The sequence below is a fragment of the Danio rerio genome, chromosome 15 (assembly GCF_049306965.1).
Source record: "Danio rerio strain Tuebingen ecotype United States chromosome 15, GRCz12tu, whole genome shotgun sequence".
Lineage (NCBI taxonomy): Eukaryota > Metazoa > Chordata > Actinopteri > Cypriniformes > Danionidae > Danio > Danio rerio.
In genome coordinates this window covers 40,377,743-40,397,154 of record NC_133190.1, presented here as the reverse complement: position 1 = coordinate 40,397,154, position 19,412 = coordinate 40,377,743, and the positions used below count along the sequence as shown (strand labels likewise).

The window sequence follows — 19,412 nt, the reverse complement described above, 5'->3', positions numbered from 1 at the left end:
CATCCATGAGGCACCCGAGACTCGTCTATGCTGGCGACGATGCAGTCGGGCCTCCACCCGAAGAGCGAGATCCACCAGGGCATCAAAGTCTCGGGGAAGGTCATGAGTGGCAATCTCATCTTGTATGTAGTCATCCAGACCATCCCTAAATCTGGCACGAAGAGCCGCCTCATTCCATGTGCAGGCAGCTGCCAGGGTTCTGAACAGAACAAAATAATCAGTAACCGAGCGCCCTCCCTGACTCAGCTGGGCCAGTTGGGAGGCTGCTTCATCTCCCTAGGCGGATCGGTCAAACAGCTTGGTCATTTCTGCACGGAAGTCCTCAAACATGGCACAGAAAGGGGCACGTGCATCCCACACTGCTGTTGCCCAATCACGGGCCCTGCCCTTAAGAAGGGTGATTACAAACGCCACCTTTGACTCTTCAGTTACATAGCGACGGGGCTGTAGAGCGAATACTAGGGAGCACTGTGAGAGGAATGCCCGGCAAGAACTAGGATCCCCGTCATAGGGCGGTGGGTTGTTGGCGTGAGGTTCAGGTTCGAGATGAGGAATAGCCACCTGTCTGCCACCCCGGGCATTCTCATGAAGCTCCTGAATTTGAGCATTAAGCTCGATTACTTCGGCCCTTAACATCTCCACCTCCTGCGAGGCTGCATTTAACTGTGTAGCGTGCTGGCCAAGGAGAATGCCCTGCTGTGCCACTGCGTTTCTTACATGCTCAGCACCTGCTGAATCCATAATTTGGTCAGTCCGTTCTGTCAGGGTAGAAAGGGAACAGATTCAATAGCAGGTGAAACAAATTTATTCTTCTCAAAAAAACACAAAATATCCTCAAAAGGCAGTTCAAAACTCAAAAAACTGGACTCAGAAATCGGCACAGTTCCGGGCGCTACCACCAGATGGCAGGAGAGCGCTCCCAAGGCATCATTGGGCAGCAGAAGGAGAGATGAAAGGAATCAGGTGAGTTCCGGATAATACCGCCAGGGGGCGATAGAGCGATACCAGACGCTCGGCCAGCACCGGAGAAGAAGAGCCTTACGGGGTACTGCTGGGCGTTCTCCCTTGGTGGAGATTCAGTAGTGAGAATGGGACAGCCAGACCAAACCACAGCGAGCCGGATGACAGGACAAAGTATCAAAATAAAGGAGGGAGAGAAAAAACGAAACCAAAACAAGCAGGAGCTTGGAGTCTGGGGAAACAGGACACGACAAGACAGATTACTCACAATGGATATTAGCTTACAAGCCTCACGAGCATGCAAAACGGACTGACGAAAGACAAGAGACGAGAGGAGACTAAATAGGGGAGAAATCAAGCAGCAACAGGTGAAGGAGAGGATCGCAAATTGATTACCAGGTCTCTAAGGCGGGGAAACAAAAAGCACGCGGACAAGAAGCACGTGGCCAGCTGTCAAAACAAACCCACGTGCTCCAAACACACAAAGACAACGCAAACAGGTAAGTCATTCCATACTCTTAACACTACTTAAATGATAGCTCAAGCATATGGTTTAATCCTAAATTGTGTATTAATAAAGTTTTCTTTTTTTTGGAAAGAATGGGCAAAGAAGGGCATTGTTAAACTAGGAAATCTTTATGAAAATGGTAGTTTGAAATCATTTGAACATTTACAACAGTAGTACAGTATACCTAAATCTTTTAGATTTTTCCGATATTTACAGTTAAGACATTTACTCGGTATAACTTTTGGTTCTATTACACAGCTTCCTGTATCAGCAGATCCTTACTGTATGATATTTTCAATATAGGGGAAGGGTCATGAAGTATCCATGTTCTACTCCCGGTTGATTCAAAATCTCGGTGATGGAACTTTACAGGCCCTTAAGAAAATATGGGAGTGAGATCTGAATCTGACAGTTGATGATGAAGAATGGCATGAAGTTTTAAAGAATGTTTAAACAGCATCTAGGGATGCTAAAGCACGTCTTATACAGTTTAAGATTATACACTGTTTCTATTGGACTCCTTGCAGACTGTTTAAGCTCAGGTTAAAAAATAAAACCTTATTGTTGGAGATGTAAGATCGAGAATGGTGATTTAGTTCATGCTCTATGGTCTTGTACAAAAATTCAGGATTTCTGGAAAAGAGTTCATGAACACATTTGCTCAGTTTTAGACTTTCGCATTTTACTATGTCCTAGACTGTTTATACCAGGTAGTTGGACAGACAACGAAATAAAAGATAAAAACATAAATTTTTGGGTCCAAACCAAATAATTAAAACAAATAATTCTTAGGAGCTGGAAATCAGAGGAGGCCCCTTCCTTCCAAGAATGGGCAGTAGAACTTGCTAGAGTGGCCGCATTTGAAAAAAATGTCTTATAAGCAAATGGATAAGCTAAACCTATACTTTAAAAAATGGTCCAAGTACTTAAACTGCTTGCAAATGGAACAGTAGTAAATGTATGAGAAATATACTGATGTCGATAGTGTAAATTAGTGTATTATAATTATAGTAAATATGTTATTGACTGAACTTACCCATTCATTTGTTTTATTTTATTTTTATTGTATTTTATTTAATTTTTTCTTCATTATATAAGATAGAGGCCTTAACTGTATTTAATGATAGCCAAGCCAAGACCTTAAAGTTGTAGTTAGGGATTAGTTTGGGGTGGGTCTGTTAATAGGGAAAAAAAAATGTTGATTCTTTTCAGAGTTGTATTCTGTATTCCGTGCTGAAACCTGCCTGAGAATCAATAAAACTGTTAATCATTATCAATACTTTTTCAAAGGCTTCTGGTTTAACTTTAAATCTTTCTAAATGTGAAATTATCCCTTTACACGCTTTCAAGAATAAATACATAATGAACATCCCAGTAAAATCCTCTGTCAAATACCTTGGAATTTTTATAACAAAATATCCTTAATAGACAAGACTTTAATTTTTCTTGTAGAATAAAGAAAACAAAAGCAGTTTTAAATTGCTGTTTACAGCGAGACCTTTTCATTTATGGTCGTGTCTTGTTATGTAAAGCTGAAGATTTATCTCGATTCGTTTACCCTGCCTTGTCTTTATTTTTTAAAGATTCTAATTGCAAAGAGATCAATAACTTGTTCTTTTCTTTTATTTGGAAAAACAAATCCCAAATACGTTTGCAAATCCCAAAGTTTCAAAAAAAAAAAAAAAAAAAAGAGTTCTCACTAATAAGAGAGCTGAAGGAGGTCTAGAGATGCTTTATTTTTAAGATATCAATAAGACATTTAAGGTCAATTGGATTAAGAGATGTCTATCCACCCTCAATTCCTTTTGGAACTATATTCCTCAAAATCTTTTTAATTATAAAAAGATTTTTTTTTTTTAAACGTGATTATAATATTTCTAAAATTCCCTTTAGCCTCCTAAACTCCAGTGCTATTTTGGGATTTCCGCCGGGATTTTGCCTACCCAAATTTAAAAGCTTCCCAAAACCTCATGCAGAAGTGTAAATGCAAAACTTTGATATCATTTTAAAGAAAACCCTTTGAATTTTCATAAAACACTATTGAAAGAGTTTAAAATATCTGTACATGTTGTTTGTGTTATAATAAATAGCTAAAAAAAGAGGCGCTTTTTGTATTTTTTTTATAAACTCAAATTTTAAAGTGTACATTTAAGGCTCTGTGTGGTCTAGCGTGCTGCAATAAATTTTGGAGGTTCCTGTACATGTCTGTAATCATAGGAAAAAAGAAAAATGTCTCTACCATAATGTATGCAAAAGTTATTGCATTCCAACTGATGAGAGGTGCTGTACAAGCCACAGGGACCGATCATTGTTTTCATATTTCACTATTCTTTTGTTTGATCAAACATAATTCACTATGTTTGGACCACGTCGAACATATAAAAGGATTACTCATACACATCACCTCAAAAACAGAGGAGAATGGCCCTGAAGCGCACAGCATAAGGTAAGATATGACAGCTGTCTGTGCTATCTGGGGCTGCTTATTGATCATAAATGTATTGTTTTCACTTCTGCGCCATGGAAACACAGTGATTCATTCAACAACTGTTTGATATGTGAATATAACTCAGTAAAAAGAATGCTAGAACTGCATGAGCACCGGCAAGAGCTTTTATTTGAGCTATAACTTGTACATGTGTCATATATGAACCATATGAAAATGAACCAATGTTCAATACCCAGCTCTGGTATTCAAAATACTGTGTATTTAAGTGTGAATAACTTGTGTACAGTAAAATAAAAACCAAAGTGATGCATATGTGCATAAAATATAGATTCTACACTTTCGAACGAAACCACTTACGGGGATCTGTTGCAATGCCCTTTAAATCTTAAAGGAGAGATAAACAAGTTAAACTCCGCGGACCAGGTCCGTTACGTCATCGGCTTTCGCTTTAAGATTGTCATCATGGCAAAGACTAGAGAAATTAGTTTCGAAAACTGTTGAAAACAAAATCTGTTAAACAACACTTTCACATATTTGATGCAATACCATTTTTTCTTTAAACTTCACAAGACTGTTGATATGTTTGCCTTTAGTCGTTTTTCCCTTTACCTTCTAATGCCCTATATAGAAAGTCTGAAATGTCTATAGAAATGGACCACTTGTTCAATAAAATGCCAAATTATAGGGACATTCCTAGCAAAACAAACAATTAAACAAACAAACATGACCTGTCACTCAAAAGCAGCTTGCTATAGCTATACTATAATTTATAATAGCCAATGTGGTTTCTTGAAAGCTTTCTTGTATAAGCTGTTTATTTTGTCATTCTTTTAACATATACCACTGTTGAATATGCAGATTTATATTTTAAATACACCCTTTTTAAGTAATAAGCTTCATCTCCTGTGATTCTGACCATCTTTTTGTAAAAGCAGTGATATTTCAATAGCATTCAATCCCACATTAAAACATACTGTAGTAATTTATAGGAATAGCTAGCGTTTTTAAACCATATGCCTATTATAAAAAATTTAACTCTAGTTGCTCTGGTATCACAACAACTATAAACATAACCCAACACAAAAAACACATTTTAAAACACTATAATATTTACTATAAATTACCATAGTATTTTTTCATGAGGTCATTCGTCCGCGATAAAAAATAAAAATAAAAAACACGAACGCGATCTCCACCTCTGGCAGCAAAACAGCGAGATTCGGGATGTGTTTGACTTCTGATGTATTTTTGAGCCCTCCCCTAATACCTGCTCTCGTCTACATTGCAGTCAAGGCGAGGCTCACCTTAAACGAGTTGGCAACAGTGATTGAGAAACAGCCCATATATGAGAAGTGGTTTATGTTGAGTCATCTGAGTGAGACGCGGTTTCCAACCGTGAGGCATTGTGAAGTGCGGGTAAAGTTATTAGTAAGTTTGTTCTTTGACGGCATGTTTTTAATTACCCTTGTATGTTTGATATTAAGTCTGTTATGTTGAATGACCCGCGATCGACCGCAAGCTTTAATTTCCGTGTGAAACAAAAGTAAAAGTTCTAGCATCGGCATCGCGGCTAATCCCGATGTCATCGTTGGCATTTTGGTTGTGTTTGATTATGATTCAGTGTACTATATTCCACATATGCCTTATGCTGTCACACGTCCTTCATATAATGCTGCTTTAGTCATTTATGTCCATTTATATTTTGCTTACACCCAGCATACATTAGTCTGCTGACTGCACTTTCAGAAAGCTGCAAATAATGTAGCCTGTTGTTTGTAACGGGATATCTATTGTATCAGTACATAAACTTTTTTTGTGTTTGATATTTTATCATTCACTTATACTTATTGTTCATACAGAAAACTACCTCCTTTGCTCACAATAAAAGGTGGAAAATATCTCCTGACTCCTACTCCTTAATCAGAGTGCTGAAGTGGTCAGCAACATTGAAGAACTGGTCTTTAAAAATTGGGCAATACCCAACAGCAGATATTTGCTTATGACCATATTTAGTCTAATCAGTCAATAGGGATGTACCAGGGTATGCTCTGGTAGAAAACCAACTATCGGTCTGCACACGCAAGAAGACGGATCAAGATCAAGACTCGACTCTTTCCACTGCATTGACATCTCAAAACATGGGTAAGAATTTGATATCTATTAAGCATATTATATGTTTATAATAATCTTTCAGAATATAAATACAAGATTGTTTATAACACAGACAATGCACAGAGATAATATAAAATCCATATAATTAAGCACAAGATACACAATTACTATCTCAAACAAATGACCCTTCATACAAAGATGTGCTTCTAATGAATCCACACACTGCAAATGCAAAGTTATTGAATATAAAAGACTAATTATTGGTTTTATTCTAATGAGGTTTTATTAAAATGTTTGAGAGGAGCATGATCAGATATACTCTAATAGCTAATAGTTCAGAATTTTGCAGCACAGTGACACACTGACAGTCCTTTCTGTGCTTCTTTGTATAGAAAACAGCAGTTTTGGCCTTAAAAATGTGACTGGAAACTCAACAGACAAGAGCACTGTGGATAACAAGGGATTTGAGATTTTTCTGACCTGCATTTTCTCTGTAACCTCTGTAGTAGGTCTCATTGGAAATGGTCTGGTCATATTTCTGGCCGGCTGCAGAATGAAGACGACTGTCAACTCCATTTGGTTTCTGAATTTGGCGATTGCCGACTTCATGTTTTTTTTACTTTCAATCACAAATGTTTCTCTAATCTGGAGCAATCAGCACAGTGTCTTCACAGGCGACTTTATCTTCATCGCAACACTTCTAAATGTGTTTGTTAGTGTTTGGTCTCTTGTAGTCATCAGTCTGGATCGATGCCTGTGCACATGGATGGCTGTTTGGGCTCAAAATAACAGAACTCTGCGTAAAGCCAGAATCATCTGCATCATCATCTGGGTTTCATCCATGGGCTTCATTTTACCTTACTTTAAAGTTTTTAAGATTGCAGGTTCAATTCTTGTAACATATGGATTTATAGTGGTCTTTCTCATCCCCTTCCTGATCATTGCATCTTCATACATCGCTATTGGAGTAAAAATCAATCGCCTCAAAAAGAGAAAGCAGCTCAGGTCATACAGACTCATTATAACTGTAATCTTAACTTTCTTCATCTGTTCATTTCCACAACATGTTTGCTATTTTTGTATGGTAATGCCAGAAAATATTAAATGGACTTTCACTTATCAATTTCATATGCTATTTCTTTTTACTCTCTACCTGGTTAATCTCAACAGCAGTCTGAACCCATTTCTCTATGTGTTCATGTGTGATGATTATAAGAAGAAGCTGAAACAGTCTCTGGTGCTGGTGCTGGAGACAGCTTTTGCTGAAGATCATCTGGATATTAAAGAAATGAGACAGACACAAACGGATGAGCAAGAGACCAAAACCACACTTGAATTGCTAGAAATGTAGAAAACTTTTTTGGGGAAAAAATAGTTTGGAATCTTTTTTAATTGTTAATTTTGTGCTTGGTTTAATTATGTGTCATTGTTTTCAGTGTCTGTATATTTACTTAGGGCTGATTTCATTGTTTAGTTCCGTGTGTGTATTTAACAGCCTGGGGTTCGTTCTTCGTACGTGGATTACCCAGTTAGTTGGATTTGGATATTGACCATTTTACATGATCCAGGATCGTTTCGATCTTCAAAGCTTATCCGAGAGTTGTTGTCATAGCAACAGTTCTGCTAGCTCAAACCTGATCGGGAGCATTTTCAATCCATATAAACAGGATTAGATCGGGTCAGTTCAAGCAAAGATAATACAGAAAGTATGTACTGAATTCTGATATTTTCTTACAGTAGTAGTTATATGCACTTGGGAAAATAGTGAATATTTTTAACTTTATATATAAAGTTATAGTTATTAATAAAATAACTAAAGTTATATATGTTAATAAAATGTATGCAATCTGCACCCTCGAAATGAAAGTGCAAAGACTGCCACCTGGTGGTGCAAAGAGAAAACTTATTGATATGAACTTTTTAAATCGCTTTAGTACAATTTGTGTATGATAATAGAAATGCACCAGGCCTGTGCAGAGACTGTTCAAGGGGCATGTGCAGGATGAAATTTTTGAAGAACGGGGTGGGGAGATGTCGCGTGCATAGCGACGAGCGAGCGGGGTTGAGGGGGAGGGGTGTTAGTTGTCGCGCGCGTACTGACGGGGGGTTGTCGCGGGGGCACTTTTGATCATTTCAGAAGGGCACTTTCTATCCAAGACTAAAAAGGGCATATGCACTGCACAGGTTGAGCCCTACTGTATGTGTGCACGTGCCCAAAATGCACAATATGTGACTTTTTTCAAAAGCAATAATACATTTATGCAGTCATAAACATGTTTTGACAGCTAGTATGCCGGTGATTTGATGCTTCACAAAAGTTGCAGACGCCTTTACCAATATCAAAATGCTTTTGTAAAGTTATTCTTTACACCGATTAAAAAAAGGCTACTACAATAAAGAAAATCTTTTCTAAATGTAGAACTAAATACACTGATATGCATTAAAATACATGAATATTCTTGTCACATGAAAGTGTAATGCTGCGTTCACATCAGATGCGGAACGCGCGTCAAGCGCGAGTGATTTACATGTTAAGTCAATGCAAACGCGCGAATAGACATCCTGCGGTGCGTGATTGTGATTGTGACGTATGGCCTGTTGTGGGTGTCCCAGGGGAAATCCCGCAGCAGACACCGACAAGAAGTTCATCAAACTGGGCTGGGCTCAGTCAGAAGCACCGCTGAAAACCTCCATCAGCCAGGTTCAGTTTCTGGAGGAGTCTATGAGCTTAAAGAGCTGGATGCACCTCTGAAAGGATGTATTGGACTCAGACACGGCTCTAAATGTATCGATGCTGTTTATCATTCTCCATAAAGCACATAAACACTGTTATTTTCTTCATAAAATCCATGTTAGCCCTTTAGCTATGAAGCTAGAGTTACGGGGCAGACAGAAGCCATGCCCATCACGCGAATCCGCGTCTGTTCTGAAGTGAATTTGAATGAAGCGAGTAACCTCAAATGTTCACATGGTTATTTACGTGCGAATAGCGCAATTTATCCGCGCGTTCCGCGTCTGGTGTGAACACAGCATAAAGCATGCAGCTCATAACAAATGTGGAGGGTTATTGTGTGTCATATTTAATAAACCGTTTACTGCTAAATTGATGTCATTTTGCTCACATGGATAATTGAATATTAATCAGATGATGTGATTATGCTGCTGTGCCGTCAGCCAGTCGTTGCATTGCTGATCATGATTTTGAGGATCGATAGATCTGTCCTTCACAACACACGCAGTGATCTCAGATCAGTTTATGCAGACATTCTAATCTGATTCGCGAACTTGTTTGAAGAACCAAATTAGCGAGAGATCAGTTATCGAGATTAAAAGATCCAGGATCTGCCAAATCATCTTAGATCATTTAAGCGAGGTACCAAGAATGGACCCCTGATCTCACAAGAAAACGTAAGTATTTTACGTTTTTTCAGTTTAGTGGCTAATTTTTATGAATTCGTATGAGTTCAGACGTACAAAATTTTGCAATTTTAAAAAGGAGGCGTGGCACCCAACCCCACTCCTAAACCCAAACGTCATTGGGGGATGAGCAAGTCGTATTAAATTGTACAAATTAGATCATACGAATTCATCCGAATTGCCATGAGATTGTGTTGATATTTAAGTCTCAGTCTGTCTTCATTGATGTTTGTGTCGTTGACCTGTTCATCTATTTTCTTAGATTAAAAGCATTGCTGTGTACATAATGTATTTCTATTCTCTTTAAGCAGCACTAACACTTTATTTGTCGGATGACCATTACTGACCAGTTAAGGATTTTTTTATGATATCGGCTAAATCATTAAAATCATTTTAAAGCTTTTTTTTTGTCAGCATTCTGCCACTCCAGTCTTGGTAATTATTGTTTTGGTGGCAGATTCCAGACACTAGTCCTATATTATGACTAGTCATATTCCTTCATTGACTTCCATTGAAAAATATTTGCAGATATCTCTAAATGAGTTTTGACTAGTCACAATTGTAATTAGAGATATCTCTAAATGAATTTTGACTAGTCAAAAATCCAATTCAAAATATCTACAACTGTAATTCGACTATTAGAAATTTAATTAGAGATATCTTCAAATATATTTGTAAATATCTCTAAATAATTAAAGATATCTCCAAATGTATTATGACTAGTAAAAACTCAGTTAGAGATATCTCTAATTACAATTGTTACTAGTCAAAATTCATTTGGAGATATCTCTAATTATAATTGTGACTAGTCGAAATTCATTTAGAGATATCTCTAATTACAATTGTGACTAATCAAAACTCATTTAGAGATATTTGCAAATATTTTTCAAGGGAAGTCAATGGAGGAATATGACCAGTCATAATATATTTGCAGATATCTCCAATCTGATTTCGTACTAGTACAATTGTAATTGCAGATATCTCTTATTGTCATTCTGAGTAGTCGAATTATAATTATGACTAGTCAAAAAATAATTAGAGATATATCTAAAAAAAGAACTTTGGAGTCAGAACAAAGATTTAAATGCTAAAAAGGCTTGCCATAGAGAGCGCTTCTCAGTGAACAGCGCAGCAGCGATGACGTAAGCGTGCCGAGGACCGATATGGTGTGAGTGCGGTCTGTTGGGGGAGACGGGAGGTGGGACAAGCGTGCTTTGGCCCGGTTTGAGGCAACTGTACCTAGTGTGAGTACGGCCTTATATACCTGTCCCCTCATGTTACTCTTTGTCGGATTATTGTGTTAATCAATGCTTATGTACAGTACCTGCTCTCACTTACTTGTAAACTCTACGTTTTCCCAGTTTAAGTCTAGTCTAAGGTAGATATTGCTTGATAAGGGAATACATTTATTCTGTCATTCCAAACATGCTGTACCTTCAAGTGTTTTTTAAAAACCAAACAAAATTACGGTAAATAAGTGTATTTTGTATACATGAAAGGCTAGTATCAATTCAAAGCTAATCAGTGAAGCTATCTCTTACTTTTTAACAATAAACTGTAGAAATGTCATTTCCACCACGTTGCCCACTGTGGTGAAAAAGACAGCATGGGGTGAAAATGACATTTATGGTTTCAAAACACAATTAATATGGATTGCAAAAGTACAGGGGTTGGACAATGACACTGAAACACTGGCCAATTTAGTGTTCGAGGTTTCATGTCTAAATTTGATCAGCTGGTGGCCGGTCTTCATTGATTTCACATATCACCATAAGAGCAGTGAGTGAAGATCTGATTTGCAGAGTAACAGCACAGTTTTGCTAAAAAATATTGCAATGCACACAACATAATGTCAAATGGTGACATATCAGAGTTCAAAAGAGGCTAAATTGTTGATGAGCGTCTCGCTGACACATCTGTGTCTAAGACAGCAAGACTTCGTAATGTACTGTATCAAGAGCCACTGTATCCAGAGTAATGTCAGCAAACCACCAAGAAGAAGAACCACATCCAACCAGAGTAACTGTGGACACAAGAGGAAGCTGTCTGAAAGGGATGACCGGGTCCTTACACCGAATGTATCCCAAAAAAAAAAAAAAAAAAACACACAGCTGCTCAACTCACTGCAGAATTAAATGTGTACCTCAATTCTCCTGTTTCCACTAAAACTGTTGGTCGGGACCTCCACAGAGTAATGTACATGACCAACTGCTCACTCGTGCCAATCCCAAAATGCCTGTTTCAATGATGCAGCCGCCAAAATCTTGTGCTGTGGATAATGTGAAACATGTATTGTTCTCTGATGAGTCCAACTTCACTGTCTTTGCCTCAAACGGGAGAGTTACGGTGTGGAGAAGCCCCAAAGAAGCATCCCACCAAGACTATTGATGCCCAGAGTAAAACATGGAGGGAATCAGTGATGGTTTGGCCTGTAATATCGTGGCATTCCCTAGGCCAAATACTGGTGCTAAATGGAGCATCACTGCCAAGAACTACCAACGCATTCTGAAGGACCATGTGCATTCAGTGGTTCAAACAATGCATCCTGAAGGCAGTGGCGTGTATCAGGATGATTATGCACCAATACACACAACCAGACTGGTGACGGAGTGGTTTGATGAACATGAAAGTGTAGTTGAACATCACCCATGGCCTGCACAGTCAACAGATGCAAATATTATTGAGCACCATGGGGTATTGTGTGGGAATGAGTCAGGAAATGTTTTCCTCCAGCAGCTTCACATAGTGACCCTGAACACTATTCTGCAAAAAGATTGGCTCAAAATGCCTCTGGCCGCTGTGCAGGACTTGTGTCTGTCATTCCTGAGATGAACTGATGGTATAGTGTCTGCAAAAGGAGGTCCGACACCATACTAATGAATTATTCGTCCGTTCATTTTCGCTTCAACTTAGTCTCTTTATTCATCAGAGGGTCACCACAGCGGAATGATCTGCCAATCTTATCCAGCTTTTGTTTTACCCAGCCGCTGCCTTTCAGCCGCAACCCATCACTGAAGAACACCCATACACTCTCATTCACACACATACGCAACGTACAACTTAGCTTACCCAATTGACCTATAGCGCATGTGTTTGGACTTGTGGGGGAAACCGGAGCACCCACGCAAACACACAGAGAACATGCAAACTTCACTCATAAATGCCAACTGGCCCAGCCGAGGCTCGAATCAGCGACCTTCTTGCTGTGAGACAACTGTGTTATTAACTGCGCCACCGCACTAATTAATTATTATGCTATAAAACCAGGCCTTTCAGTTTCATTGTCTAACCCAGAGGTGGCCAACCCTGTTCCTGGAGAGCCACCTTACTGCAGATTTCAGTTGCTACTAGGGATGTAACGGTATTGTAAATACCGTCATACCGCAATATTAATTTTTTTCGATATTACCGAAGTCGCATGACTCGGTAAAACTATAGGTCTTCTGAGAAAATTTGCTCAGGCGAATGAAGCGAACGGGAGGTACCGGAAACTACAATTCCCATCAGCCCATGCTTGACCATCATCCCTTGCGGTCTGTTGTCGCTACAGATCCAGTAATGCGGAAATGGAGTGTGCTGCTAGAAGCGGGGATGTAAAAGAGCTGGAAAACTTTAAAGCGGGTGTTGTCGCCGCGCGCGTACTGAATAGCGGTGTTGTCGCGCGCGTACTGAATAGCGGTGTTGTCGCGCGAGTTCTTATCAGCTGTGTTGTCGCGCGAGTTCTTATCAGCTGTGTTGTCGCGCGAGTTCTTATCAGCTGTGTTGTCGCGCGCGTACTGAATAGCGGTGTTGTCAGCACACTGTTCAGATTGATGCAGACATGAGACCTCTATCTTACTCATGGTTTGTCCTCTCAAGTGGGGGAAAGACAATGCACAACGTTACCCACTGCTGTCAACCTGGGCCAAGTCATATCTCTCTTGTCCCAGAAACCTCAGTCCCAAATGAGAGGATTTTTTTCTGTTGCAGGGGACATTGTAAATGCCCAGAGATACCAGCTTTTACCAGATTATATTTATATGATAATTTTCCTTTAAACCCATCTCTGTCTAAGTGAGTGATGTTGAATGTTGAATGTGATGAGTTTTCAACAACACTAAATTGAAACTTTATTTTTTTTACATGGTTTAATATTTTTTTGTTATTAAAATTGAAGTTCCTGTTTCAAAGCTTACAGATAGATGACTAATTTGTATGTCATTGACACTTTTGGCACTTTTTTGGAGTATTTTCATAAGTTTTGTTTTTTCCTGTAAATGATTCAATAAATACCGTACCGTGACATTCATACCGAGGTATTACCGTACCGTGAAATTCTGATACCGTTACATCCCTAGTTGCTACCCATATCAAACACACCTAAACCAATTAATTAGGACCTGAACACCACGTGATAATTACAGCAGAGGTTCTCAAAGTGGGGGTCGGGACCCCCCGAGGGGTCGCGGGACAATGAAGGGGGGTCGCCTGGTGATTTTCAAAAATCAATTAATTTTTATTAAACCTTAAGACTTACTGTATTTTATCAATAACCTACTGAAGAGAAAAAATAGTCGTTTATAGTTACTATAAACTATATAGTTACTATAGTAGCTTATAGTTACTAGTTCTATTGGATTGCGACTTCTCTGGTAATTACATTATACTGAAGGCACAGCAATACTGTCAGATGCAGCAGATTGATTTTATAACACCAGGTTAAACTTTCTAGCCCATTTACAGCACTGACATCCATAAAAAAAACAAAGAATAGACTTGGGTCTATTGGCGTGTGTGTGCGTCATTGCATACAAGGTTTCTGTATTTATAACCACCACCTCAGAGAATATTGGGGGTCACGAGTCATTGGCATTCTCATTTTGAGGGTCGCAGGCTGAAAAGTTTGGGAACCCCTGAATTACAGGCTGGTGTGTTTGATATGGGTTGCAACTGAAATCTGCAGGAAGGTGGCTCTCCAGGAACAGGGCTGCCCACCTCTGGTCTAACCCCTGTAGATGTGTATTTTATTTTTTTTATCATTTATATAAGATTTGAATAATAATCAGTTATTTATAGTATACACTGTTACTGTTCGTCTGTTAGACAAATCAGTTTTTAAGATAAATGTCAGCTTTACACATGCAAAACGTGTGGTTATGCTTAGTAATTTTATAAATTGAGATTAATAAGTGTGAGTTTAATGTTTTTTTCTAATAAATATCTAATGTTTTTCTACATCAACACTGATTCATTGTCATTTCCACCACACCCTGTCATTTCCACCACTGCTCTGTCATTTACATCACTACACAAATTTTTAAAAAATATTTCAAAAGTTCTTATCAAACATTAAAAATGTATTACAACATATGAGATCATACTCTGTTTAATATACAAATTCAATTTATTTATTTTCTAATAAGCTCGTAACCAAATTAATATTAAATTTTAGAGTGTATCAGGTGTACAATTCACCATTCGGTCCTGAGGGACTTATTTATTTTATTGACAAATGTATAATTATTGTATAAGATAAGTGTAAAGATTGGTTAAACTAGACACAAAAATGATCTCAGACAATGTTTGATTGCCAAAATGTATTTCATTTTGAAATAAAAGATGTGTATTGAGATGTGGTGGAAATGACATTTGTTCAGTTCACGATGATAAAAATGTAAAATATTGACAATTTATCTTCATATCTAAGTTTGTCCTCTTACAGAACTTGAAACTAGGCAAATTGTTTAATCTTATGAGGCTCTGCTACATTAATTGTGAACAAGTACTTTTTGCTCAACTACACAAGGCTAAAAGTGTCCGTAGTTGAAGAATTGCGCAAAGTAGGAATCACTGTTCCCTTTATAAAAGATTGTTTAAGTCTTCATTTTTGAAGCTGCTAGTTGACAAAAGCAGTGCTGTTTTAAAATATCCAAGTCATTCAGAAAGTTAAGTAGAAGAAATCAAGCTTTACTTTTCTGTTTCTTTTATTGCATTTAATGAGCAATAAAATCATTGTGGGCCGGATGTCAATGGCAATACTCCACTATTTAGAGCAAGGTAGGGCCCCAAAATTATTTTGCTTAGGGCCCCCAAATGTACAGGGCCGGGCCTGATTGGAACTAAACTTTGGCAGCTGATGATGACATTACACTAGAACACGAGGACGCTGAAGAAGGCGTATTGAGAAACAGCCAAATATGAGAAGTGGTATGTGTTGAGTCTTCTGAGTGAGAAGCAGTTTCCATCTGTGAGGCATTGTGAGGTGCGGGTAAAGTTATTGCCAAGTAAGTTCCTTGACGACATGTTTGTAATTACCCTTGTATGTTTGATATTAAGTCTGTGATGTTGTTAATGACTCGTCATCAGCTGGCATCTTGTTTGTGTTTGATTATGATTCAGTGTCCTATATTCTACATTTGTTATGCCTTATGCTGTCACACGTCCTCTATATAATGCAGCTTTAGTCATTAATGTCCATTTATAATCTGTTTACACCCAGCATAGATTAGTCTGCTGACTGCACTTTTAAGAGAGCTGCAAATACTGTATTGTTTGTAACAGGATATTTATTGTGTCAGTACATAAATATTTTTCATTTTAACTCCTTGCTCACGATAAAAGGTGAAAAATATCTCCTGACTCCTACTTCTTAATCAAAGTGCTGAAGTGGTCAGCAACATTAAATAACTGGCTTGCTAAATTGGGCAATACCCAACAGCAGATATTTGCTGATGACCATATTTAGTTTTATGAGGATGTACCAGGGTTTGCTGTGGTATAAAACCAACTATCGATCTGCACACGCAAGAAGACGGAACAAGATCAAGACTTAACTCTTTCCACTGCATTGACACCTCAACATGGGTAAGAATTTAATATCTATTATGCATATTATACGTTTATAAAAACCTTTTAGAATATAAATACAAGATTGTTTATAACACAGACATTGCACAGAGGTAATATATAATCCATATAATTAAGCACAAGATACACATTTATTTTCTCAAACAAATGACTTTTCATACAAATATTTCCTTCTAATGAATCCACACACTGCAAATGCAAAATTATTGAATATAAAAGACTAATTATTGGTTTTATTCTAATGAAGTTTTATTAAAATGTTTGAGAGGAGCATGATCAGATATACTCTTATAGTTCAGAACTTTGCAGCACAATGACACACTGACAGTCCTTTCTGTGCTTCTTTGTTTAGAAAACAGCAGTTTTGGGCTGAAAAATGTGATTGGAGGTTTAACAGACAAGAGCACTTTGGAGATCAAGGGATTTGGGATTTTTTCTGCCTGCATTTTCTTTTCCACCATCATAGTGGGTGTCATTGGAAATGGGCTGGTCATATTTCTGGCCGGCTGCAGAATGAAGACGACTGTAAACTCCATTTGGTTTCTGAATTTGGCGATTGCAGACTTCATCTTCCTTTTATTTTCAGTCACAAATTTTTGCCTAATCTTGAGCAATCAGCACAGTGATCTCACATACATATTTATCTTCATCGCAGCATGTCTAAATCTGTTTGTTAGCGTTTGGTTTCTTGTAGTCATCAGTCTGGATCGATGCCTGTGCACATGGATGGCTGTTTGGGCTCAAAATAACAGAACTCTGCGTAAAGCCAGAATCATCTGCATCATCATCTGGGTTTCATCCATCGGCTACATTTTACCTTTCTTGAACGTTTTTGAGATTACAGTTACAATTCGTGTCACATATGGATTCATAGTGGACTTTCTCATCCCCTTCCTGACCATTGCATCTTCATACATCGCTATTGGAGTAAAAGTCAAACGCCTCAAAAAGAGGAAGCAGCTCAGGTCATACAGACTTATTATAACTGTAATCCTGACTTTCTTCATCTGTTCATTTCCACAACATGTTTGCTATTTTTGGATGGTAAGGGCAGAAAATAATAATTGGACTCTCACTGATCAATTTTGGAAGTTATTTGCTTTTACTCTCTACCTGGTTAATCTCAACAGCAGTCTGAACCCATTTCTCTATGTGTTCATGTGTGAGGATTATAAGAAGAAGCTGAAACAGTCTCTGGTGCTGGTGCTGGAGACGGCGTTTGCTGAAGATCATCTGGACAATAAAGAAATGAGACAGACACAAGATGATTAACAGGCAAAACAAACCACACTTGAATTGCTAAAAATGTAGAAAACCTTTTTGGGGGAAAAAGTTTTCCAACCATTGTTAATACAGTAATTATCACAGTTAAACAGTAACTGTCATCTGTATTCAGCATAATTTTCTGTCTAAAACATCTCTTGTAAATTATAGTTTTATAAATCCAGGTTTTGTGCTTGGTTTAGTTTTGTGTTCTTGTTTCATTGTCTGTATATTCACTTAGGGCTGATTTCATTGTTTAGTTTGGTGTGTGTATTCAAGTCTCAGTCTGTCTTCATTGATGTTTGTGTCGTTGACCTGTTCATCTATTTTATTAGATTAAAAGCATTGCTGTGTACATAATTCATTTTTATTGTCTGTTATCAACACTAACACTTTATTTATTTACCAGATGACCATTACTGACCAGTTAAGGATTTTTTATGATATCGGCTTAATTGTAATTAAAAGTCATTTTACATTTTATTTTTTTTAGAGTCCAGACACTAGTCCTGTCATGTCTTATATGTTGTACTTGGCTCGAGTTATCTTGGGTTGAGCACTCATTTTCTTTCATTGTGTGTCTCTGTATGAGCGCTGTTGCAGGGGTGTAGATTTAGGGTGGACGGAGGGGACGCATCCCCACCAATATCCACAAACAATTAATATGTCCCCACCAATAATTTAATCCACTTACAAAAAATCACACTGTCAACATTAACCTAGACACGCAGAAAGGGTTAAATGACATTCTCTCCTCGAGTCCTCCCACCCCCAAAACACATATGGACATTTTGATTGGCTGTGCCTTTCCCTGCTGTCATGTGAGGGGGTGTGGCTGTGTTTAGATACAAACAGCACCAAATGCAGTGGATTGTTTATTTCATGCAAGAATAAGGTGTGTTGGGTGACACAAACACAAGCGAGGATGGCAGCAGCAAAAAAAGTTATGTCGTTAGGTCTTCCAACAAAAAGTCACATGAACGCATCTTTCCTACTGAATGAGTTAATCATGATAATGCCAGTAATGATCATGTGTTTTTTCCCAGCTTAAACGCACAGTCTATCGTTATACAGGCTGATATAGTCTGAATAATATGCCCTGAAAACTAACTGCAGTATAAACAGCAAAATGTAAAAGTATGTGATCCCCGCCAGTTCTTTAATCTCTCAGAGTAGCATGTGCAATTTCGGTTGAAACAGTTTGTCAGAAAAAATACAGCATGTGGATAGGCATAATACTGATAAATGAGATGTTTCATTTGCACTATGGCTAAAATAAACGGAAGTCTTAATTAAACTCTCTCTTTATCAGTTAATAAACTTTATTCTAACATTACACTATCAGGCCTGTAGCCAGCTTATTGAAAGGGATGGTTCTTTTTTTCTGAAAAACTGAACCTTTTTGCAGTTATTTGCCTGATTTTCTATTTAATTATGAATGCTATAAACATTGCATTTTAGTGACATTTTAAAAACACATTTTTGCTGGATTAGCTTGACGGATGGTTATCATAACCACACTTCTTGATATACCAAAAAATATTTCCTACCATGTTGTCAAATTGCTTAGCATACTATTTTAAGTTAAAGTTAAATTAGTTTATTTACAAATGTGCATTTAAACTGTAAGTTTTATATTACAGTTTTATAACTAATGGAAATTTTGTATAAAGAATTATAAAGAGATACTTATTTTTAAAATACAAATTTATTATCATCATTACATTTTTATTTTTTAGAAATCTGTTAAAACTAGTTTTAAATAAAAAAATGATGCCTATAGGTAAATAAAAAACTGGCCAGCACATTAAACTTTCCTCAGAATTTGGCCATTTGAATATATATATATATACTTTT

The 19,412-nt window shown here is 37.7% G+C and overlaps 2 protein-coding genes across 2 annotated transcripts; both read left to right on the top strand.

The window, feature by feature from the left end:
* The first annotated feature begins 6,055 nt into the window (after positions 1 to 6,055).
* Positions 6,056 to 7,385, top strand: LOC137487698 (chemerin-like receptor 1). Its single transcript, XM_068213637.1, has 2 exons — positions 6,056 to 6,059; positions 6,422 to 7,385. Exons 1-2 carry the CDS (start codon positions 6,056 to 6,058, stop codon positions 7,378 to 7,380), a joined length of 963 nt encoding a protein of 320 aa, XP_068069738.1. The 3' UTR covers positions 7,381 to 7,385.
* Positions 7,386 to 16,170: 8,785 nt separating this feature from the next.
* Positions 16,171 to 18,134, top strand: LOC110437916 (C3a anaphylatoxin chemotactic receptor-like). The gene is made up of 2 exons (XM_021466474.3): positions 16,171 to 16,289; positions 16,645 to 18,134. Exons 1-2 carry the CDS (start codon positions 16,286 to 16,288, stop codon positions 17,562 to 17,564), a joined length of 924 nt encoding a protein of 307 aa, XP_021322149.1. The 5' UTR covers positions 16,171 to 16,285; the 3' UTR covers positions 17,565 to 18,134.
* The last annotated feature ends 1,278 nt before the right edge of the window (positions 18,135 to 19,412 follow it).